General features: G+C 41.5%; 1 protein-coding gene across 1 annotated transcript in view; it reads left to right on the forward strand.

The window, feature by feature from the left end:
* Positions 1 to 3,819: 3,819 nt before the first annotated feature.
* The window catches only part of LOC109891860 (probable phospholipid-transporting ATPase IA), a 112,800-nt gene continuing 91,079 nt past the window's right edge, over positions 3,820 to 25,540 (forward strand). The window contains exons 1-5 of the mRNA XM_031825954.1: positions 3,820 to 3,853; positions 3,989 to 4,080; positions 10,833 to 10,931; positions 20,549 to 20,633; positions 21,321 to 21,472. Coding sequence (XP_031681814.1) covers positions 3,820 to 3,853; positions 3,989 to 4,080; positions 10,833 to 10,931; positions 20,549 to 20,633; positions 21,321 to 21,472 — 462 coding nt within the window. The remainder of the gene's footprint in view (positions 3,854 to 3,988; positions 4,081 to 10,832; positions 10,932 to 20,548; positions 20,634 to 21,320; positions 21,473 to 25,540) is intronic.

A 25,540-nucleotide genomic window follows, 5' to 3' on the forward strand; every position in this document is an offset into this window, starting at 1 on the left:
CTTGATTTGATTTTCGATTGGAGATGTTTGATATGAGTCTGGAAGGAGAGTTTACAGTCTAGCCAGAAACATGCTGTTTTAGCTTTGATTTCTCAATAATGTGACAGAATAGACCAAAGAGAAAAACACAATCCATTATCTTCTAAAAGTTACCAACTTACCTCAATTGCGTGTGAATCTCTCAACACCCAAAACACTCTCCTAGGAGCTGAAAGCTCTACAGAGCTGATTTAAGACAATGGATTCAGGGCAGGCGTTAAAAGATTCAAAGGTTTCACATCCAGGATTCCGCTGACTAACACAGCGTTAATGAGACCTTAGAGGATGTGTGAGCCTGAACACCTGACCTTGGCGGGACGGCTTTGAAGAGCAGGTGGTGTGTGAACCTTCATTAATGAAGTGACCTTGAATAAAACTGCAAGATACAGTATGCTGACGTGGAGGTGGAGGAGATGCTCCAATACGATTCCCAACGTAAGATATATTTTATTATTCATACCTAAGCGCAGTGTTTCACATACCATTGAATAGGTGGGTGGATAACCCCCCACCCGTGAGTCCTGCCGTCCTGGAGAAAATTGCTAAATGGATTTCATTTTCTCCTTCCATGTCATCTCTCGTCATCTTCCATGTCGTCTCTCTCTAGCAAGAGCCAGTTACACTGTGTGTGCTTACAGTACAGTGGTCCTTCCTGTAAAAGTTGCGTCATACTGCAGCACACCTTGCGGGCTGCCGCAGAATTCTATGGCACGTTATTTAATTGTCAGCCATTGTTGCCATTAATGTTGGTTAGGGTTAGTTTGACCACCAGAGGGCATCTTTGAGAAGCATTTGACTTTTTATAATATTGGCTGTACTAGAAAATGTAAAACCTTTTTTTTGTAAGAACATAGTATATTGGATTGATTTTAAATTTAGCTTAATTCATTTGATTAATATTATGGTGTTTCTATTCCAATAAAATGAAAAAAGAAACTCTCGGGGTTTCCGAAACTATGGCGCTGTGCAACGTGACCGTTTCCATGCCATAAGTGTAGGCTAATCAATACCCAAACGGAGATTCAGTGAAAGTAAAAATCGAATTGATTTATTAAGACCAGTCCCCATGCTTGTCTCAGAGCAGCGTGAAACAGGTGCTGAAATAGTTAACCACACGTGGGTAAGCTATTGCTTCAAAAATTGGATGATGGCAGGCCAGAACATAATAAGTATTGAACATTAGCACAATTAATTGGCCTACACTACAAATGTAACATGTTTAACACATGATTAGTACATAATAAATTCAGTGACAATAAGATTATCATTTAGATCTGATTATGCTTACAAAATCACTGTCTATTCAATTATTATTTTTGTCTTTCTATGAGCATTGATTGGTGGCGAAAAATAGGTCTACGTAGCCTACTGTAGGCTTCACTATATATTTTAACGTCAACATTTGTTCAGAATAATTTGCTTGATAGCAAGATAAAATGTTGCTCTCAAAGTATCAAGGTGGATAATGAAAATCGAAGTTTCAGAGAAGAATGTACAGAGATATACGTTCATCTTTTCCCAATCCCAAGCCAGTGTGTATTATTTGCAATGAAAATATCGCTGTTTGCAAATCATTCAATCTCAGACTAGTTATGAATCTGAGCATAGAACGCAGAAACATTGAATTGTTAACTGCAAGCTGTGCACACAGCTTTTTTTTGCAGACATATTTTGTAACTTAACCTGTTGCGACGAGCAATCCCGTATCCGGGAGCGTAATTATAGCCTCAAGCTCATTACCATAACGCAACGTTAACAATTCATGAAAATCGCAAATGAAATGAAATAAATATATTGGCTCACAAGCTTAGCCTTTTGTTAACAACACTGTCATCTCAGATTTTCAAAAAATGCTTTTCAACCATAGCTACACAAGCATTTGTGTAAGAGTATTGATAGCTAGCATAGCATTAGGCCTAGCATTCAGCAGGCAACATTTTCACAAAAACAAGAAAAGCATTCAAATAAAATAATTTACCTTTGAAGAACTTCGGATGTTTTCAATGAGGAGACTCTCAGTTAGATAGCAAATGTTCAGTTTTTCCAAAAAGATTATTTGTGTTGGAGAAATCGCTCCGTTTTGTTCATCACGTTTGGCTAAGAAAAAAACCCGAAAATTCAGTCATTACAACGTGAACTTTTTTCCAAATTAACTCCATAATATCGACAGAAACATGGCAAACGTTGTTTAGAATCAATCCTCAAGGTGTTTTTCACATATCTATTCGATGATAAATCACTCGTTGCAGTTTGGTTTCTCCTCTTTTCAAAATGGAAAAATGCACGCACCTGGAGATTACGCAATAGTTTCGACGGAGGACACCGAGCGGACACCTGGTAAATGTAGTCTCTTATGGTCAATTTTCCAATGATATGCCTACAAATACGTCACAATGCTGCAAACACCTTGGGGAAACAACAGAAAGTGTAGGCTCATTCCTTGCGCATTCACAGCCATATAAGGAGACATTGGAACACAGCGCCTCCAAAATCTGGCTCACTTCCTGTATGAAATTTAATCTTGGTTTCGCCTGTAGCCTTAGTTCTGTGGCACTCACAAACAATATCTTTGCAGTTTTGGAAACGTCAGAGTGTTTTCTTTCCAAAGCTGTCAATTATATGCATAGTCGAGCATCTTTTCGTGACAAAATATCTTGTTTAAAACGGGAACGTTTTTCATCCAAAAATGAAATACTGCCCCCAGAGGTTCAAGAGGTTAAACGGGTTAAATCTGCAGTTACAAGGAAGAAGGAAACAGTCGCGGACAAGGTGGAGAAATTTGAGGCCTTTACTAGGAAGCTTGAGTTGTTCGATTTGGACTTGTCACCTGGACGGCTATTGAACTTCAGCACACTGAAGAAACGACAGGCAGAGGGATCAGACCTCAGTATTGTCACAGAGGTGATGGAAGATTTCATCAAGCAGCTGAGGAACAACTTATCCACCAGATTTGAAAGCTACAGTATGCCCAAGAATATCATTGCATTTGTATGTGATCCTCTCACAGTCCGCCCAGATGGAGACTTCTCCTCCCTTGCTAAGAAAATTATACCCTCACTGCATGAGGTTTTTAAAATGTATTTAACTAAATGCGTCCACCTGTCCATAACTACTGTAAATAAAAACCCAGAATATCTAAGGGGCTTTTATATAATTATAATGCAGGGTTAATAATAATAGTAATACTTTTTAAACTTCCAATTGATATAGTATTTTTTGTATAATTAGTATATTTGAGTTTAAGCACTTTGTGGTATTATTTGTTCTGTCTTTTCTGTCTATTTTGGAGATGATTTCGTTATCAAATAACCAAAAGTGAGCGAGAAAAAGGCCATTTTTGAACATGGGGAGAGACATTCTTACTAATTTGTAAATTAAGCCAGTTTGTTATTTAGAATGATTTATTTCTCGTTTTAGAGGGAGAGAAACCAAAAACCCACCGTCGCCTCATGGGTCTACCGGTCACGGCCGGCACGGGTATCAAACCAGCATCTGTAGCAACGCAGTTTCCGCTGCGCCACTCGGGAGGCCCCATCCACAAAGTTTTTAATGCTGATCAATAGCCCTTATGCACGTTCCATGATCTAACGTTCTAAACACATTTCCTATCGGTTTGGCAATTTCCGGTCAGTCTAGTTGTTATCGACGATATAACGTTACTACCACTGTCGCAGTTTTTTTACTAGGTGTTTTCAGGACTTGCCTCAAATTAATATTGTACATCGAATTGTTACTTCAGCCTCCGAGACTCCAGCTAGCAAGAATGAAAAGGGGTTGAAGATGTATATAGGCAGCTACATAGACAACTATGAAGGTGAGTACCAAGCCAGTGACAGATATAACGTTAGCTAGCTACCTGAGAGTGTGTATTTTCGTTAGCTTGGTTAAGTTATGCTTGCTAGCTATGTTTGCTAGCTAAAAATAATTGTTATTCATGTCTTCTACACAGTATCTAACAAAGATACATTGACGGGGGAGTTCACCGTGAGGGCTGCCTGCCACAGGTCCATGAGGAAGAGTGACAAGCCGCACAGCATGAGAGTAGGGAAAGGTTATAGATGGCTACTAGCTACCTTGTTAAACATCTCCTGTGAGACACTGTCATCATGGTCAAAATTGGTTGGAGACAGTGTCAACGTTTAATCTTATCAATAGATAGATTTTAATGATGGGTCCCAATCCCAATTTAGAATTGCCCACTTAACAGGTTATTTGGTAAAGATCTGTTGATGCAGTGTTTGGTAGTTTTGTTACTGAAACACAATGTATTCCTGTACCGTTAAATGAGCCCCTAGTTAAGAAGACTAGACACTACTATGTTTATTGTTATTCATTCTCACTTCAGTCTTTCATCACACTTATCTTCACAGATGGTGTTAAAGCACTCCGTACCAGTGATAGTGGTCCAAAGCCACTGCTCCTGTGTTGCAAGAAGTGCTCTGTGTATGCAGACCATGGAGATGAAGAGGGGGCCATGGAGCCAGTTGCTGTACAGGAGTAGTGCACACTGAAGAATGTTAACTTCTTTCCGTGTGGCTTCGTAGTGCACCCAGATGCTCCGTGGTTAGGATCCTCTCCAGATGGAATCATATTTGATCCCAGTGTGAGACCACACTATGGACTCTTAGGGGTCAAGTGCCCAAATGTACCAAGTTATGTTGACTGCCCTTACCTGAAGATACAGAATGGAGAGCTGATGTCCTTACCTGAAGATACAGAATGGAGAGCTGATGTCCTTACCTGAGGATACAGAATGGAGAGCTGAAGTTGAAGAGATCTCATGCTTACTACTGGCAGGTGCAAGGTCAAATCCTTCTCACAGGTTGTAGCTGGTGTGACTTTGTCATCTGTGCACAGGAGGACATCCTAGTTGAAAGGATATATAAAGATCTATAGGTTTCAACAACTATGAGAGAAGGTTGACCACTTTTATTTTTACCACTACTTGCAGAAGTGTCTCTCGCACCTGAATGGATCCCCTGCATGGGTGCTAAATTTAGTGGTTTTATGAAAAATAAGTATTGATGTTCTTGTGAAGAAATGTAGAATAGATTTGTAAAAAAAAAAAATGTATTTCAGCAAATGTTCAACAGTTCAGTTAATCAATTACACATTTCCAACATTGTATTCAATCTTGCATTCTGTTTATTCTGTGTTTACTTGATTTCTTTCCCCCACCCCTGTTACTCATTGCCTAATTAAAGCCAATACAAGCTCCACACAAACTGATATTCACTACAACACAAATGATTGATACATGTCATAGATAAACAAATTTATTATTTTGCTGCTAGTAAATAAACACATGTACATTTACACTGGCTTGGCCCATGCTCTGACCAAAGGTCAGTTTTTTGATAGTTGACCAACAGGCACACCACTGCAAATAATTTGTTAATGCTGCCTGAGATGGTCAGGAGGATGACCGCGTCAAACAGCTTGTGCTCCTTTACTCTGTGGATCATTCTTTCAACATGGACTCTCAGCCTGGCAATGGACTGGGTCTCCCTAACATCATGCGCTGGCATCTGTGTGCGTCTTGACAGAAAGGCTGGCCGGTACACCTTGCACGGAACAATGTAATCTACGAGAAAGCCCTTATCCACCATAATGGCCATGTGAGTAAGGAAATAATTCCAGACTGCTTGAAGATCTCCTTCTCACTCACAGACCCAGTGTACAATGATCCATCTGGTGACATTCCCAACATGCCCTTAAAGGTACAGTGTGACTTGAAGGAAGAAAACACCTCACTCTGCAGTAGTGATGGTGTCTGGCAGCGGAGTTCAGTGCAGTCGATCACTACCTGGGTATCTGGATAGTCTTTGAACTCAGGTGGCAGGTGGGCTTTGATGGTTTTCTTGGGGATCCATATCCGTGCTGATCCAAGCAGACAGTCGAGGAAGTTGGCCCAAGAGATGATAATCCGACTCACTGTCGATTGGTGGATACTGAACCGATGGGCCAAATCCTTCTGTTTCAGACCCAGAGACAGATTAGTCATAAATAAGAACTTGTCGATTGATGGCAGTGTCTGAACATAAAGAAACCCATTTTAGTACAATAGTCCTTATATTCGGTCCATAACAAAAAGTTAATAATGTTTAACAATTACAGTAAGATCAAATAATATACTGAAGTATTTAATGAAGTTGTCCCTTACCGGTTGTCCTCAGATGGATTACACTTGTTTCAGATGGATTGGTGCTTGTGACCCTTATAAACCTGGTCTCTGCTGCCCGCTCAATCAAGTGCCAGAAGGCCATCAGGTGGATGTAGCTTGCAAATCTAAAGATGGACCCAGAGTTTTTGAATACCAAAAAAGCTCATTACTGTTATTGCCTATCTTCTCTAAGCCCTAGCACTAGACATGACCTAGCTGTTATTGTTGCCTATTTTCTTGTTACTGCAATTCATACTGTAATTCACAGCAGCTATCATCACAGCAGTGAATGTGTTTTAAATGTTCTGATATTTAACCTGGAAAGTGGACTAACAACCTAATCTTATTTGAAGCAACGATCTGGGAGCATTTTTGAGGGTTAACTGAAAACTAATGTAAAGACAATATACTGTAACGATTCAATGTGCCTACTTAGGCTAAGATATGCTAGCCTAGTTTCAAATAACAATGAACATGTACTTAAAGGTAAGATGGACTTTGGCATAATAATACTAATAATGAATAGTAAATAATAATCAATAGTAATGTTGGATAATAATAAATCATTACCTTGTGTAAAAACGGATATCCTCGTCAGAACCAGCAGTAGACCAAAGCCGTGTTGGGTGGTCAGTTTCTCCAGCTTGGCTCGAAGCTCCTCAATTTCTCTTATGTGCTCATGGTTTGCCATTAGGGCCATGTCCACGGCTGCGGGTTCAGAGACTGCACAGTAATCATCGGTCTGGACCGGATCAGAGACGGCACAGTCCATAGGCAGCGCACCGTGTTCTTTATCCCCCTCAGTCGGAGCAGGTTTCAGTTTTCTTTCCCAAACACCAGCTCTCTTTTGAATGTGCCTGTTCCACGCGAAGACAGTAGGAACAACACCTCTTTTTTAGGTATTTTTCCCTCAACAAAGTCACTTTCGACAAAATGTGTACTACACACCTCTGTGTGTTTGGTGACAGTAAAGTTGTCACGACGTACTGCCACCAACCACCTTCTTCTGAGCTCTACATCGACCGGGAAACGATAGAAGCTCACAATACCATTACATTTGGAAGAAACTGAACACAGAGGCACTGAACAATGTTCATTAGCACCTCCTTAGCGGGGCTGTAATTTAAACATAGTCATTGGGAACTATTTCAGTCAGAAATGCATCGACGATAGCTAGTAAGCTAATGATAAAAACCAATAGCAGAACTCGCTCCGGAATTCATCAACCCGGTCAGAAGTAAATTAGAACGTTGGAGGCGGTATAATGCATAGAGCCTATTGCCTTGCACAAAGTATCTATTGTCTGAGTGCGTCCCAAACAACACCCTATTCCTTATTTAGTGCAATACCTTTAAACAAGGCCCATAGGACTCTGGTCTAAAGTATTGCACTTTAATGTCACAAATGTGATGCATGCAATTCAATGGGGCAGAAGTCTGTGTGTTGTAATTCTGGATGACCATATATCTAGCAACAATGAGAAGATGCCCTTGACTTTTTCCACATTTTGTTGTGTTACAGCCTGATTTTAAAATAGGCTAAATTGCAAATATATATTTTTTTTTTAAATTGTCACTGGCGTACACGTAATAACCCATAATGTCAAAGTGGATATTTTTTTTACATGTTCATTAAAAATGAAAAGCTGACATGTCTTGAATCAATAAGTACTCAACCCCTTTGTTATGGCAAGCCTAAATTAGTTTTTAATAATAATAATTTGCTTAACAAATCACATAAGTTGTATGGATTCACTCTGTGTGCAATAATAGTGTTTGACATGATTTTTAATAGACTACCTCATATCTGTACCCCACACACACAATTATCAGTAAAGTTTTTAATGGCTGTGAAAGTAGAAAACTAAGGATGGATCAACAACCATGTTCTTACTCCACATGACTAACCTAATTGACAGAGTAACAGGAAGGAAACCTGTACAGAATAAAAACATTCCAAAACATGGAATTTTGCAACAAGGCAACAAGGCAATAAACTAATACCGCAAAAAATGTGGCAGAGCAATTAACATTTTGCATTTTTTTAAACTTAAATATACTTGGAAATCTTTGGCAAGATCTGAAAATGGCTGTCTAGCAATGATCAACAACCAATGTGACAGAGCTTGAACATTTTTGAAAAGGATAATGGGCAAATGTTGGACAATCCAGGTGTGGAAAGCTTTTAGAGACGCAGAAAGACTCAAATCTGTAATTGATTCTGACACCCAGGGGTGTGAATACTTATGTAAATTAGATATTTCTTCATTTCATTTTAAATAAATGTGTTAACATGTCAAAAAACATGTTTTCACTTTGGGTATTGTGTGTAGATGGTGTTTAAAATAAATACATTTTGAATTCAGGCTCTAACACAACATGTGGAGTAAGTAAAAAAAAAACGGAAAATATCAGTCTACATCTACACATTTCAACTGTGGTAAATTAATTTAACAAAAGCTGCTTTGCAGACTCGAGGGTTGGGTGTGGTCACATTATGAGGGGAATCATCAGTGCAATGCACACTTCAAAACAAATGAGAGCGAGAGGGAATGAAGGAAGGATAGAGGTAGGAAAGGAGTATGGTATGGACTTGTACACATCAATATCATAGGGATGTTACTAGATGACATCTCATGCATAGATGAATATTAACAATTTACCTTACTGAAAGGTAAAGATAGTTTCTGAAGGCATTGTAGGTGGCTTGTTTCAGCTAGTTTATCTTGTGCTTGATACCATATCTGGTTTTGAGCTGTTTTGACTGAAGTCATGTCTAGCTAATATAGCAGAAATCTGCTAGCTAGCTAACCAACATTTAACAATGTATTTGAAAGACAAGTGCTCATTGTACAAATGTCTTTGTTTTCAATAAACATTGGCAATGAAGTATAGCTTACATGTTGTCAACTGTTAGGTTCTAAATGAACCTTGTAAAATTGAACCAACGATTAGTAAAGCTTAAACCATGTTTATTCACCCACTGGGTTTTACAGCTGCATCAGACAAAGAACATATTCACACAAGCACTGATATTTAACCCTTTCCCATATGCTGAGTCCCTACTTACACATCTGAACAGCCAATACACCTCTATTGCTATCCAGAAGATTAGTGATATATGTTCTTCCTCACTTCATGTAACCTGACCTCTGCCCAAATTCCTCACTCTTCCCCAACTCACGGCTGTCATGGCTGTCAACACAACCAGACTGTGTCTCTTCTCCTCCCATAGGATGTCTGACAATAACTTATCCAGGTAGAATGTAAACATCATTACATTCCCCTCTCTCTTTCGGTGCCATGAATAAGGATATTTCATATTTGCAAGTTTAAAAGTCAGTTCCCAACACAATATCTGTGTTGGGAACTAAGCCAACCCTGTCTGTTTTGCACAATAGTTGTGCACTAGTCGGTTTTGTTGCGAAACAACCAACCAATCTATAGGGAAGAAGGTGCCATTTGAGACGCAAACACTGACTGAATGAGTGACAGATGCACCCTCCAGTGTCCCCTGGCCTCTGTGATAGGGCTATTTGACCAAGGACCTGGCCTCCACAATCACCCGACCCGATCACCCGATGTTTTGTGAATAGTTGGACCGCAGAGTAAAGGAAAAGCAGCCTACAAGTGCTCTGCATATGTGGGAACTTCTTCAAGGCTGTTGGAAAAGCATTCCAGGTGAAGCTGGTTGAGAGAATGGCAAGAGTTGACACAAAGCTGACATCAAGGCAAAGGGTGGCTACTTTGAAGAATCTCAAATATAAAATATATTTTCATTTGTTTAACACTTTTTTTGGTTACTACATGATTCCATATGTGTTATTTCATAGTTTTGACGTCTTCACTATTATTCTACAATGTAGAAAATAGTACAAATAAAGAAAAACCCTTGAAATAATAGGTGTCCAAACTTTTGACTGGTACTGTATAGTTTAATAATCTGTTGTTAGACATAATATACTGTATACAATCACCAGGAAAACATTTCAAAGTGATTTTTAATTCAGGAAATCTGTTCCCAAGTATTCCCATACATAGAGGTGTATATGTGATCATATCCTAATGTAATCAAGGTTTGAAATAGTTTTTGTCAAATACTTTCTGTTTGGGATTCTTGCGGTCAATTTGCAGTGCACAAATGATTTATAACTATGTTCCGGCCCCCCGACCATCCGCTCAAGGAAAAAACGGCATATGGCTGAATGTAATTGGGGATGGTTAATGGATAATGGCCTCTTATTGGATCACTCCAACTGACCTCTGCTTGACAAACAATCCCCTGCAGAGCTCAAGGACAACATTGTGACACTAAGGTTGTCACCTGGAGCTTCATCAATGTGTGTCTGGGTGTTTGTGCGCATTCGTGCAGAGATGAGTGAGAGCCATGTGATGCTCCCGGGGGAATAAAATAATTCCCAAGAGTGCTGACTTGGCCTATACTGACTGAACAGGTGATACACTGTAGCTAGAAACTCATGGGATATCTTGAATATCTGGGCATTTATTCAAAAAGCCTATGGGTCACTATAAACACTATAAATGGAATAAGGTGCCTTTTGGGACATATCCTATGTGATTCAGTAATCATTTAATTGTTTTAATACTGGAACGTGTGCTTTTCCTTTCAGCAAATTCCGGATGTCTCACCCACTGGTCGCTGGACTACCCTGGTGCCCCTACTCTTCATCCTGGTGGTGGCAGCAGTCAAGGAGTTCATTGAGGATCTGGTGAGGAAACATTAACAACACAGAACACTAAGGAACACTGCCAACACTGAACACTAGGGGAACACCACTGAACACTACGGGACCACAACCAACACTGAACACTAGGGGAACACTACCAACACTGAACACTAGGGGAACACCACTGAACACTACGGGACCACTACCAACACTCAACTCAAACTGCCCCTAGTGTACACATACATTTAAGTAAGGAATGGATAAAGAATATACATACATTTATGTCAGAGCGGCATTGGACTAAGATACAGTGGCATAGTTTAGAGTACAGTATATAAGGCTGAAGTCAGAAGTTTACATACACCTTAGCCAAATGCATTTAAACTCACTCAATTAGTATTTGGTAGCATTGCCTTTAAATTGTTCAACTTGGTTCAAACGTTTCGGGTAGCCTTCCACAAGCTTCCCACAATAAGTTGGATGCATTTTGTCCCATTCCTCCTGACAGAGTTGGTGTAACTGAGTCAGGTTTGTAGGCCTCCTTGCTCGCATACGCTTTTTCAGTTCTGACCACAAATTCTTTATAGGATTGAGGTCAGTGCTTTGTGATGGCCACTCCAATACCTGGACTTTGTTGTCCTTAAGCCATTTTGCCACAACTTTGGAAGTATGCTTGGGGTCATTGTCCATTTGGAAGACCCATTTGCGACCAAGCTTAAACTTCCTGACTGATGTCTTGAGATGTTGCTTCAATATATCCACATAATTGTCCTACCTCATGGTGCCATCTATTTTGTAAAGTGCACCAGTCCCTCCTGCAGCAAAGCACCCCCACAACATGATGCTGCCACCCGCATGCTTCACGGTTGGGATGGTGTTCTTCAGCTTACAAGCTTCCCCTTTTTTCTTTTTCTCTCCCTTTTTCTCCCCAATTTCGTGGTATCCAAATGGTAGTAGTTAGTCTTGTCTCATCACTGCAACTCCTGTATGGACTCGGGAGAGGCGAAGGTCGAGACACATGCGTCCTCCGAAACACAACCCAACACAACCCAACCAACTACTTCTTGACACAATGCACATCCAACCCGGAAGCCAGCCGCACCAATCTGTCGGAGGAAACACCTGGCGATCTGGTCAGCGTGTATTGCGCCCGGCCCACCACAGGAGTCGCTAGTTCGCGAAGAGACAAAGATATCCCTGGCGGCCAAACCCTCCCTAACCTGGACGTCGCCCCATGGACCTCCCGGTCGCGGCCGGCTGCAACAGAGCCTGGGCTCGGAACCCAGAATCTCTGGTGCCTTAGACCACTGCGCCACCAGGAGGACTGCACCCCCCCCCCTTTCCTCCAAACATAACGATGGTCATTATGGCCAAACAGTTCTATTTTTGTTTCATCAGACCAGAGGACATTTCTCCAAAAAGTACAATCTTTTGTCCCCATGTGCAAACCATAGTCTGGCTTTTTTAATGGTGGTTTTGGAGCAGTGGCTTCTTCCTTGCTGAGCGACCTTTTAGGTTATGTCGATATAGGACTCGTTTTACTGTGGATATAGATACTTTTGTACCTGTTTCTCCAGCATCTTCAAGGTCCTTTGCTGTTGTTCCTGGATTGATTTGCTCTTTTCGCACCAAATACGTTCATCTCTAGGAGACAATGAGTCTCCTTCCTGAGCATTATGTTGGCTGTGTGATCCCATGGTGTTTATACTTGCATACTATTATTTGTACAGATGAACGTGGTACCGTCAGGCGTTTGGAAATTGCTCCCAAGGATGAACCAGACTTGTGGAGGTCTACAAATTGTTTTCTGAGGCTGATTTCTTTTGATTTTCCCATGATGTCAAGCAAAGAGGCACTGAGTTTGAAGGTACGCCTTGAAATACATTCACAGGTACACCTCTAATTGACTCAAATTATGTCAATTAGCCTATCAGAAGCTTCTAAAGCCATGACATCATTTTCTGGAATTTTCCAAGCTGTTTACAGGCACAGTCAACTTAGTGTATGTAAACTTCTGACCCACTGGAATTGTGATACAGTGAATTATAAGTGATATAATCTGTCTGTAAACAATTGTTGGAAAAGGTACTTGTCATGCACAAAGTAGATGTCCTAACCGACTTGCCAAAACTGTAGTTTGTTAACAAGAAATTGGTGGAGTGGTTGAAAAATGAGTTTCAATGACTCCAACCTACGTGCATGTAAACTTCCGTCTTCAACTGTACAGTCGTGGCCAAAAGTTTTGAGAATGACACAAATATTAATTTCCACAAAGTCTGCTGCTTCAGTGTTTTTAGATATTTTTGTCAGATGTTACTATGGAATACTGAAGTATAATTACAAGGACTTCATAAGTGTCAAAGGCTTTTATTGATAATTACATGAAGTTGATGCAAAGAGTCAATATTTGCAGTGTTGACCCTTCTTTTTCAAGACCTCTGCAATCTGCCCTGGCATGCTGTCAGTTAACTTCTGGGCCACATCCTAACTGATGGCAGCCCATTCTTGCATAATCAATGCTTGGAGGATTTTGTTTGTCCACCCACCTCTTGAGGATTGACCAGAAGTTCTCAATGGGATTAAGGTCTGGGGAGTTTCCTGGCCATGGACCCAAAATATTGATGTTATGTTCCCCAAGCCACTTAGTTATCACTTTTGCTTTATGGCAAGGTGCTCCATCATGCTGGAAAAGGAATTGTTCGTCACCAAACTGTTCCTGGATAGTTGGGAGAAGTTGCTCTTGGAGGATGTGTTGGTACCACTCTTTATTCATGGCTGTGTTCTTAGGCAAGTTTGTGAGTGAGCCCCACTCCCTTGGATGAGAAGCAACCCCATAAATGAATGGTCTCAGGATGCTTTACTGTTGGCATGACACAGGACTGATTGTAGCGCTCACCTTGTCTTCTCCGGACAAGCTTTTTTCCGGATGCCCCAAACAATCAGAAAGGGGATTCCTCAGAGAAAATGACTTTACCCCAGTCCTCAGCAGTCCAATCCCTGTACCTTTTGCAGAATATCAGTATGCCCCTGATGTTTTTCCTGGAGAGAAGTGGCTTCTTTGCTGCCCTTCTTGACACCAGGCCATCCTCCAGATGCACTCACACCTGCCTGCTACCATTCCTGAGCAAGCGCTGTACTGGTGATGCCCCGATCCTGCAGCTGAATCAACTTTAGGAGACGGTCCTGGCGCTTGCTGGACTTTCTTGGGCGCCCTGAAGCCTTCTTCACAACAATAGAACCACTCTCCTTGAAGTTCTTGATGATCCGATAAATGATTGATTTAGGTGTAATCTTACTGGCAGCAATATCCTTTCCTGTGAAGCCCTTTTTGTGCAAAGCAATGATGACGGCACGTGTTTCCTTGCAGGTAACCTTGGTTGACATTGGAAGAACAATGATTCCAAGCACCACCCTCCTTTTGAAGCTTCCAGTCTGTTCTTCAAACTCAATCAGCATGACAGAGTGATCTCCAGCCTTGTCCTCGTCAACACTCACACCTGTGTTAACGAGAGAATCACTGACATGATGTCAGCTGGTCCTTTTGTGGCAGGGCTGAAATGCAGTGGAAACGTTTTTTTTTGTTGATTCAGTTCATTTGCATGGCAAAGAGGGACTTTGCAATTAATTGTAATTCATCTGATGACTCTTCATGAAATTCTGGAGTATATGCAAATTGCCATCATACAAACTGAGGCAACAGACTTTGTGAAAATTAATATTTGTGTCATTCTCAAAACTTTTGGCCACGACTGTATACAGTGCCTTGCGAAAGTATTTGGCCCCCTTGAACTTTGCGACCTTTTGCCACATTTCAGGCTTCAAACATAAAGATATAAAACTGTATTTTTTTGTGAAGAATCAACAAGTGGAACACAATCATGAAGTGGAACGACATTTATTGGATATTTCAAACTTTTTTAACAAATCAAAAACTGAAAAATTGGGCGTGCAAAATTATTCAGCCCCTTTACTTTCAGTGCAGCAAACTCTCTCCAGAAGTTCAGTGAGGATCTCTGAATGATCCAATGTTGACCTAAATGACTAATGATGATAAATACAATCCACCTGTGTGTAATCAAGTCTCCGTATAAATGCACCTGCACTGTGATAGTCTCAGAGGTCCGTTAAAAGCGCAGAGAGCATCATGAAGAACAAGGAACACACCAGGCAGGTCCGAGATACTGTTGTGAAGAAGTTTAAAGCCGGATTTGGATACAAAAAGATTTCCCAAGCTTTAAACATCCCAAGGAGCACTGTGCAAGCGATAATATTGAAATGGAAGGAGTATCAGACCACTGCAAATCTACCAAGACCTGGCCGTCCCTCTAAACTTTCAACTCATACAAGGAGAAGACTGATCAGAGATGCAGCCAAGAGGCCCATGATCACTCTGGATGAACTGCAGAGATCTACAGCTGAGGTGGGAGACTCTGTCCATAGGACAACAATCAGTCGTATATTGCACAAATCTGGCCTTTATGGAAGAGTGGCAAGAAGAAAGCCATTTCTTAAAGATATCCATAAAACGTGTTGTTTAAAGTTTGCCACAAGCCACCTGGGAGACACACCAAACATGTGGAAGAAGGTGCTCTGGTCAGATGAAACCAAAATTGAACTTTTTGGCAACAATGCAAAATGTTATGTTTGGCGTAAAAGCAACACAGCTCATCACCCTGAACACACCATCCCCACTGTCAAACATGGTAGTGGCAGCATCATGGTTTGGGCCTGCTTTTCTTCAGCAGGAACAGGGAAGATGGTTAAAATTGATGGGAAGATGGATGGAGCCAAATACAGGACCATTCTGGAAGAAACCCTGATGGAGTCTGCAAAAGACCTGAGACTGGGACGGAGATTTGTCTTCCAACAAGACAATGATCCAAAACATAAAGAAAAATCTACAATGGAATGGTTCAACAATAAACATATCCAGGTGTTAGAATGGCCAAGTCAAAGTCCAGACCTGAATCCAATCGAGAATCTGTGGAAAGAACTGAAAACTGCTGTTCACAAATGCTCTCCATCCAACCTCACTGAGCTCGAGCTGTTTTGCAAGGAGGAATGGGAAAACATTTCAGTCTCTCGATGTGCAAAACTGATAGAGACATACCCCAAGCGACTTACAGCTGTAATCGCAGCAAAAGGTGGCGCTACAAAATATTAACTTAAGGGGGCTGAATAATTTTGCACGCCCAATTTTGCAGTTTTTGATTTGTTAAAAAGGTTTGAAATATCCAATAAATGTCGTTCCACTTCATGATTGTGTCCCACTTGTTGTTGATTCTTCACAAAAAAATACAGTTTTATATCTTTATGTTTGAAGCCTGAAATGTGGCAAAAGGTCGCAAAGTTCAAGGGGGCCGAATACTTTTGCAAGGCACTGTATATTAAAATCGTCCGATTAATCGGTATCGGCTTTTTTTGTCCTCCAAAATTCGGTATCTGCGTTGAAAAATGATAATCGGTAGACCTCTAGTTTGAAGGGACAGTTTTTCGAAATAATATGGCTACACCTCTGGCCTTAATAGTTGATTGATAAATCTGTGAAACCCAACTACAATTGAATCTCCATTGCTCTGTATGCTTTATGTCAGTTTCTTGTAGAAACATAACATCTCCAGAAAGTTTTCAAATGGGAAAAAGCTTTTCCTCTTTTCAAATTCAGTAGCCAAAGGAAATAATTATTTGGTCCTCAAATACATTAGAATTGTAGCAGTAGGGTTGGCGCAAAATGTAAAGAGCAACGGACAAATGAAAAACACAAAAACATTCCCCACCTCCCTCCCCCGTCCACTTCCCCAAACAAAGTGGAATATTTATTCCCCCATAAACACTGTGGAACTGCTGGACACTGCGGGGAGACATAGGCTTGCTAACTAATTTATAATGAAACTAAATTTAGCGTACCTTCAGGTGGTCCGACTGGGCCCCCTCACCCTTATTATGTCTACAACATATGCTCTTATAAAATAACTGAATTGAGCCAAACAATGTAGTCAATATGTCCCTACCGTAACAAGGAAATCAGTCAGGTGCAGTTTTACCCACCTGTAGGACTCTGACAGCGCTGTCATATCTGAAAACGTTGGGATAATCCGGCCTACCGATCACGGTGAACAGCTACTCGGGACGGCCCTATCGGTCCTAGGTGTTGGTGGCTATAGTAGTGATCCTGTCAATGAAAGACTCTGCATCCTTTGGTTTTTCGAACACCTTCTCTACCATACAATGGGTAAGAATTAGTCGAGCAAGGAAGAGGAGGCAGTGTCTGATTCCCGCATCTCAAAATTTAGCTCCATCATGTAAACTTCCAACTTCAACTGTATGTCCTTTACGTTTATGGGGGGTCAATTAAGGAAGACATCCTCTTCTGCAAACCTCTGGAAACCAGGACAACAGGAGAGGATATTTTACTGGACAGCTTTGTGACATCAAATGGACTTTGGCGGTCAAGGTGTGTTGGTATCTGTACTGATGGCGCAAAAGCCATTACTGGGAGACATAGTGGAGTGATAAAGCACGTGCAAGCAGTTGCTCCCGACGCCACTTGGGTACAACACAGCATCCACCGAGAGGCTATTGCTGTCAAGGGAATGGCTGACAGCTTGAAATATGTTTTGGACACTACATTGAAAAAGGTTAACTTTGTTAAAGTAAAGCCCCTGAACTCTTGTGTATTTTCTGCACTATGCAATGATATGGGCAGCAACCATGTAACGCTTTTACAACATTCAGAAGTGCGCTGATTATCAAGGGGCCAAGGACATATTCAATGTGCGGGACAAAATTGAGGCTATGGTTAAATAGTTGGAGCTCTTCTATGTCTGCTTTAACAAGGATGACAACACAGTTCTTTCCATCATTGTTAGATTTTTTGTGTTGTGTGCAAATGAACTCAAGCTTTTGGACAATGTCAAATATGATAAAGCGAAGCACCTGAGTGGGTTGAGTGTGCAATTGCACAGGTAGTTTCCTGAAACGGATGATACAAACAACTGGATTCGTTATCCCTTTCATGCCCTGCCTCCAGTCCACTTACCGATATCTGAATGAGAGCCTCTTGAAATTGCAACAAGCAGTTCTGTGAAAATGGAATCTAATCAGGAGCCACTTCCAGATTTCTGGATTGGGCTGCGCTCAGAGTATCCTGCCTTGGCAAACCGCGCTGTTAAGACACTGATGCCCTTTGCTACCACGTACCTATGTGAGAGTGGATTCTCGGCCCTCACTAGCATGACAACTAAATACAGGCTGTGTGTACACTGTACACTGTGTGTGGAAAACAATTTAAGACTGACTCTCTCCAATACAACCCAACATTGCAGAGTTATGTGCATCCTTTAAAGCACACCTTCTCATTATCCTGTGGTGAGTTATTCACAATTTTCTATGAACAAATAAGGTTTCATATGTAAGATGGTTAAACAAAGAGCAACATTATTGATTCTTTTAATATTATTTGTGCTCTGGTCCTATAAGAGCTCTTTGTCATTTGAGAGTGCACTGACCCTGGTAGCTGGAGGTTGAATGTTTAAAGGGGTACGGGACTATAAAAAGTTTGGTAAACACTGCAACAGGACAACAACCCTAAGCACACAGCCAAGACCACGCAGGAGTGGCTTCGGGACAAGCTCTGAATGTCCTTGAGTGGCCCAGGCAGAGCCCAGACTTGAACCCGACCGAACATCTCTGGAGAGACCTGAAAATAGCTGTTCAGCAACTCTTCTCATCCAACCTGCCAGAACTTGAGAGGATCTGCAGAGAAGAATGGGAGAAACCCCCGAAATATAGCTGTGCCAAGCTTGGAGCGCCATACCCAAGAAGACTCGATGCCGTAATCTCTGCCAAAGGTGCTTCAACAAAGTACTGAGTAAAGGGTGTGAATATTTGTGATATTTCATTATTATATATTTCTTTTTATAGATTTGCACACCAAAAAAAAACGGTTATTGCTTTGTTATTATGGGGCCAAATGTGTACATTGATGAGGGGGAAAAAATGTAATCAATTTTAGAGCAAGGCTGTAACGTAACAAAATGTGGAAAAAATCAAGGGGTCTGAATACTCTGAATGCAGTGTATATTCATGAACATCTATTCATAGACATACATCTACACAGAGTGTACAAAACATTACTAACACCTTTCCCTAATATTGAGTTGCACCCTCTTTTGCCCTCAGAACAGCCTCAATTCGTCTGGGAATGACTACAAGGTGTCGAAAGCATTCCACAGGGATGCTGGCCCACGTTGACATCCATTAGATGGTCACCTCTCTCAAAGTTTCAAAACGCCTCATTTTTTGGGTGGCTAAAAACATGATTTTTTCAAAAAGTAAACTAAGTGCATTATCCTCACAATTCCTGTCATGAAAGTGTCTGCTGCCAGGCCCCTGGGCCTGTTTTATTGGGGGCTGCTGCTGTGATGCGCGAACCACTCTCTTTCCCTCTCCCCCAATGTGCACCAGGAGAGAGAAAAAAGGCTTCTGATTGTATAACATTTCAAAATCCAATTGTGGGAAATTCACAGCTTTGGATGCAGCTAACTGTTGTTCTCAGCTTTCTGTGGGTATATTTTTTTACAAATTTTCATCTCTTAATATTGAGCTCAATAGCAACTATTTTACAACTGAGATATTTGTTATCACTTTAAGATACAAAGTGCGGAAAATTCACAATTGCACAACGGCCCCCCAAAAGTGTTTTTTAAGACATTCATTATATTTAGTGTTAGCGAGTTAATGTGTTTTGAGTTTTCACTTCCTCATGTGGTGAATTAGCCCACAAATAAATGTACCTATGATATTAGTACACATAAAGATGTAGGCAAATTCATCTCTGTTGAAAATTCTGGAGCCCTATTTTAACAGTAAAATATATCAAGAATACCCTATTGTCAAACCACAATTCATGACTATCACTAGTTTAGGTTGCACATCAAAATATCTTGAATCATGCATTCCTGCTTTCTTGAATAGCCTATAATCTCAGTAGTCTATAACACAGTCTGAAGCACTGCGAATGGCTTCATTCCACATGGTTTCTATTGTGTGATGCTGAGGGGGAAAATTGGTGTGACCAAATCATGTGCTGCCACCAACTGAAAATGTGAGTGGCACCGGTGCCACCAAGGGAAAATGTTTGTCTGGAACCCTGTCAGGGGTACAATGTGTTCTTCTGCCAATTTGGCTGTTTGGAAGAGAATCTTGTTGATAAGATGTTTTGCAGAGAAACATATTGGTAGGACCAGGCTATGTATGTTTGTCCAGTGATTTATGTTTACTATTGGTTAATGAGGCAGTCAAAATGTGATGGGACTAAAATGAAAGGGCATTTAGTTGACTAAAATGGCCCACTATTTTCATCATTTTGACCATAACTACACAAAATCATTATTCTAAAGACAAACATGTGAAAGTACAAACTTTTCTCTACGCCCCGTGGCAAGGTGTGCCAAAAGGCAAGGCTCTGACTGCATGCGTGGGTATGGATATGGGTACACAGATTTTTGTTGTGGCTCCCATCCCCAACAAAGTTGCCCATCCCAAACATACATCACTGGTGTTTGGTATCTAGTGATTTTACATGGTGGTTTGTTTACATGGCAGTTATTTGCTGGCTGTCCAGACAGTATATGCAATGACTGTGCTGTTTCCAACAGGACACGGTGGTCTACGACCGTCTGGCCGACAGTTCCAGGTATAAAGAGATCACTCTTAAACACCTGGAGCAGTTTGCAACCGAGGGTGAGTGAGGGAACAGCTCCCCCTGTCTACGTAACACACATAGGACCTATTAAAAAAAGTTGAGAAAGGCATTCTTCCTTCCTTTTTCCTTGAGGTAAGCACAGATCTGTAAGTGATTGGATAGGTTTAATCAATGTTCCTACCCCTTTATTTTCACTGATCCACTCGATTATTTGATTACTTGAAGGAAGGAAGGAAGGAAGGAAGGAAGGAAGGAAGGAAGGAAGGAAGGAAGGAAGGAAGGAAGGAAGGAAGGAAGGAAGGAAGGAAGGAAGGAAGGAAGGAAGGAAGGAAGGAAGGAAGGAAGGAAGGAAGGAAGGATGCGTTTCTGTATTCAAACTTAATATTTTATTAGATTGCATTGCTTTACCTCTAGAAATATACTACCTTCTTGTGAGAGGTTGGCAGAATTGCATTAAACATTTCCCCTGTGGACAAATCTGCATATTTCTAGTTTCTGCAGCTTATAAACCACATATTTTTTAAATTGTTTAATAGAAGAAAAATGCAAAGTAATGACATGTGTCGCCATAAGCGGACACCTGTTGGGTAATTATTAGGTTATGTAAGCCTTCTGGGTTTACTCGGGTGAGTTGAGAAGTGACGGTTATTGTGTAGATAGAGGAAGAGGGTGGATAGGGGTTAGTATGGGGTTAGATGGGGACTGATGTGGTGTGTTGTCTGTCCATTATGTCTCAGGGCTGCGTACTCTATGCTTTGCTGTGGCTGAGATCAGCGAGTCATCCTATCAGCAGTGGCTGGAGGTGTTCCACGGTGCCGCCAGCGCCCTGCAGAACCGAGCTCTCAAACTGGAGGAGAGCTATGAGCTTATCGAGAAGGTCAGTCTCACACACACATGCCTGTTCGCCCTCGCACAGACACACACACACACACACACACCACATCAGTCCCCATCTAACCTCATACTAACCCCTATCCACCAATCACCATCTTCCCCTATCTCCACAATAATCCTGTAGGTCTCCACCACCAGGTAAAAGATTAGCACAGATTTATTCACATTTTCAACCCTATGTGAATCAAAGTTAAGACAAGCAGTTTCTTAACTTTAATGTTAAAATATCTAGTGTTACAATATAAACATTTCAATTTGTTCGCCAATTTGTTCGCCAAATCCTTTAGAAAGGATTTTAGCAGCAATCAGGTCTCCAGAAAGGGATTGATCTAGGGACACACGAAAAAACATTTCATGAGTAGGTGTGTCCAAACTTTTGACCGGTACTGTATATAAAACACAGGAAAATAAAGTTTTTGACTACACTGGAACTTTAATGTGGCAGGTGTGATTGCCATAGGGGGAGGAGAACGGATGGAGGGGGAGCAGCAGGAGAAAGAATGTCCATAGCGGGAGTAGCAGGGTGGAGGGGGGTTCAGGTAGGTGACTAGTGGTGGCTATTCAGCAGCTTGATGGTCTGAGGGTAGAAACTATTGGCCAGTCATTCAGTTTTTGCCGTGATGCTCCTGTACTGTTCGGGTGCATGTACAGTGGCAAGAAAAAGTATGTGAACCCTTTGGAATTACCCGAACATAAATTGGTCATAAAATGTAATCTGATCTTCATCTAAGTCACAACAATAGACAAACACAGTAACAATAACAATAACACACAAACAATTATACGTTTTCATGTCTTTATTGAACACTCTGTGTAAATATTCACAGTGCAGGGTGGGAAAAGTATGTGAACCCTTGGTTTTGATAACTGGTTGACCCTCCTTTCGCAGTAGGGTCAACCAGTTATCTCAATCGGATTGAGGTCGGGACTCTAGAAGGCGTATTTTTTTCTGTTGAAGCCATTCTGTTGTTGATTTACTTCTGTGTTTTGGGTCTTTGTCCTGTTGCATCATCCAACTTCTGTTGAGCTTCAATTGGTGGACAGATAGCCTATCATTCTTCTGCAAAATGTCTTGATAAACTTAGGAATTCATTTTTCCGTCGATGATAGCAAGCTGTCCAGGGCCTGAGGCAGCAAAATAACTCCAAACCATGATGCTCCCTTCACCATACTTTGCAGTTGGGAGGAGGTTTTGATGTTGGTGTGCTGTGCCTTTTTTTTCTCCACACATAGTGTTGTGTGTTCCTTCCAAACAACTCAACTTTAGTTTCATCTGTCCACAGAATATTTTGCCAGTACCGATGTGGAACATCCAGATGCTCTTTTGCAAACTTCAGATGTGGAACAATGTTTTTTTTGGACAGCAGTGGCTTCTTCTGTGGTGTCCTCACATGAATACCATTCTTGTTTAGTGTTTCACGTATTATAGACTAATCAACAGACATGTTAGCATGTTTCAGAGATTTCTTTGTCTTTAGCTGACACTCTAAGATTCTTCCTCATTGAGCATTCTGCACTGTGCTCTTGCAGTCATCTTTGCAGGGAGAGTAGCAACAGTGCTGAACTTTCTCCATTTATAGACAATTTGTCTTACTGTGGACTGATGATCATCAAGGCTTTTAGAGATACTTTTGTAACCCTTTCCAGCTTTATGCAAGTCAACAATTCTTAATCTTAGGTCTTCTGAGAGCTCTTTTGTTCGAGGTATGGTTCACATCAGGCAATGCTTCTTGTGAATAGCAAACTCAAATTTTGTGAGTGTTTTTTATAGGGCAGGGCAGCTCTAACCAACATCTCCAATCTGTGTGTTATTAGTTTAAGCAGACTGTGTTTGTCTGTTGTTGTGACTTAGATGAAGATCAGATCTAATTTGATTACCAATTTATGCAGAAACCTGATAATTCCACTGGGTTCACATACCTTTTCTTGCCACTGTATCACCCTCTGAAGAGCCATGCAGTCCGCGGCGGTGGAGTTGCCGTACCAGGTTGTGATGCAGTCCGATAGTATGCTCACGATGGTGCTCCTGTAGAACACTGTAAGGGCCCTCATGTACAGGCCAAATTTCTTCAGCATCCTGAGGTTGAAGAGTCGCTGTCGTGCCTTCTTCGCTACTGTGTACATGTGGTTAGACCATTTCAACTTCTCTGAGATGTGTGCACCGAGGAATTTGAAGTTATCGACTGTCTCCACGGTGGCCCCGTTGATGAGGATGGGGGCGTGTCCAGCCTGGTTCCTCCTGAAGTCCACAATCAACTCCTTTGTTTTGCTAACGTCGAGGGAAATGTTGTTTACCTGCCACAGAGCTGTCAGAGTGACCAGAAAGTAGTGCTTTATATAGGGGCCCAGCCATGGAATCTGAATGGGTTTGGATGGTTTGATGCAGTGTATACTATGGAACTATGGTTTGAGTGTATGGGGGCAGGTTGGGTTGGCCTAGTACCAGAAAGCAACAAACAGTTCCTCTGTGAAAACCAGTGATCTGGAAGTGCTAGTCAAACACAGGCGGCCACGCTAGTAAATCAAGTGCTGGGCTCCACTGCTGCCAGACCTTCAGCTCTGCCCAAAACAAAATACTAAAATCACTGTGTTAACACAAAAGTTCTGAGAGGAGGGTGCAGGGATGTGATAAGTCCACTAGGTGGCAGTCTGAGAGAAGGGTCATGTCCCATAATTCCCTCCTTCTTCCTGAAGTGTGCACTTGCTCACTTCTTCCCACGCCAAAAAGCATTGGATTGGTGGAGGAATGGGCTAATGGCAGTTTCCACCATATTTCTTATACCAGTCATTTCCTTTCAAATCAGTGAAGGGAAGTGAACACGTGGATACTTCAGGTGAAGTAGAAAATTGGGATGTAGCTATGGTCGAAGCATTTAGGAACTGTGACCTCAACATGTACTTTTAGAGCAGATCAAAAGGAAAGCACACCACCACATTACATCTCTTTGCAGAACACTCTTGACAAGCTACTCTCGAACAGCTACTACTTGGTCGTCATTGAAATAAGTTATGCACAAACACACATTGTGGGGTGGCAGGAAGCATAGTGGTTAGAGCGTTGGGCCAGTAACCGAAAGGTTGCTAGATTGAATCCCCGAGCTGGGCAGTTAACCCACTGTTCCTAGGCTGTCATTGTAAATGAGAATGTGTTCTTAACGGACTTGTCTAGTTAAATAAAGGTTAACTAAAATTTAAAATAAAACCTTATGCCTGTTCATTTATTTTGTAAATGTTCGGGTGAATTTTCAGGAGTTGTCTTGATTGAAACCTATTTGCATTCTTGGGTTAAAATAGGCCTACTGTTTGAAATCTTGCTTTAGCCCGGCCGGAATGCCTGCAACATTGTGTCAACGTTAAGACAATATAGCTGTGAAGTTGTCACAACATTATTTAACGCATCCCTCCCCTCTCTGTGGGGTTTCATATGGCTAGTGGGTTACAGATATACTGCAGCTTGGCCTAGGTCACAAAAAGCACCGGGGCCTCTCAGTTCCCCCAGGCCCTTTACTAGCAGATAAATCTAGCTTACATCAGCTGATATCTCAAAGTGCTGTACAGAAACCCAGGCTAGAAGAAACCTAGAGAGGAACCAGGCTATGAGGGGTGGCCAGGCCTCTTCTGGCTGTGCCGGATGGAGATTATAACAGAACATGGCCAAGATGTTCAAATGTTCGTAGGTGACCAGCAGGGTCAAATAATAATAATCACAGTGGATGTCGAGGGTGCAGCAAGTCAGCACCTCAGGAGTAAATGTCAGTTGGATTTTTATAGTGGATCATTCAGAGTATTTCTACCGCTCCTGCTGTCTCTAGAGAGATGAAAACAGCAGGTCTGGGACAGGTAGCACGTCCGTTGAACAGGTCAGGATTCCATAGCCGCAGGCATAACAGTGGAAACTGGAGCAGCAGCACGGCCAGGTGGACTGGGGACAGCAAGGAGTCATCAGGCCAGATAGTCCTGAGGCATGGTCCTAGGGCTCAGGTCCTCCGAGAGAGAGAAAGAAAGAAAAAAAGAGAGAAAGAAAAGAAAGAGTTAGAGAGAGCATACTTAA

Source organism: Oncorhynchus kisutch, linkage group LG6 (assembly GCF_002021735.2).
Source record: "Oncorhynchus kisutch isolate 150728-3 linkage group LG6, Okis_V2, whole genome shotgun sequence".
NCBI classification, from domain to species: Eukaryota; Metazoa; Chordata; class Actinopteri; order Salmoniformes; family Salmonidae; genus Oncorhynchus; species Oncorhynchus kisutch.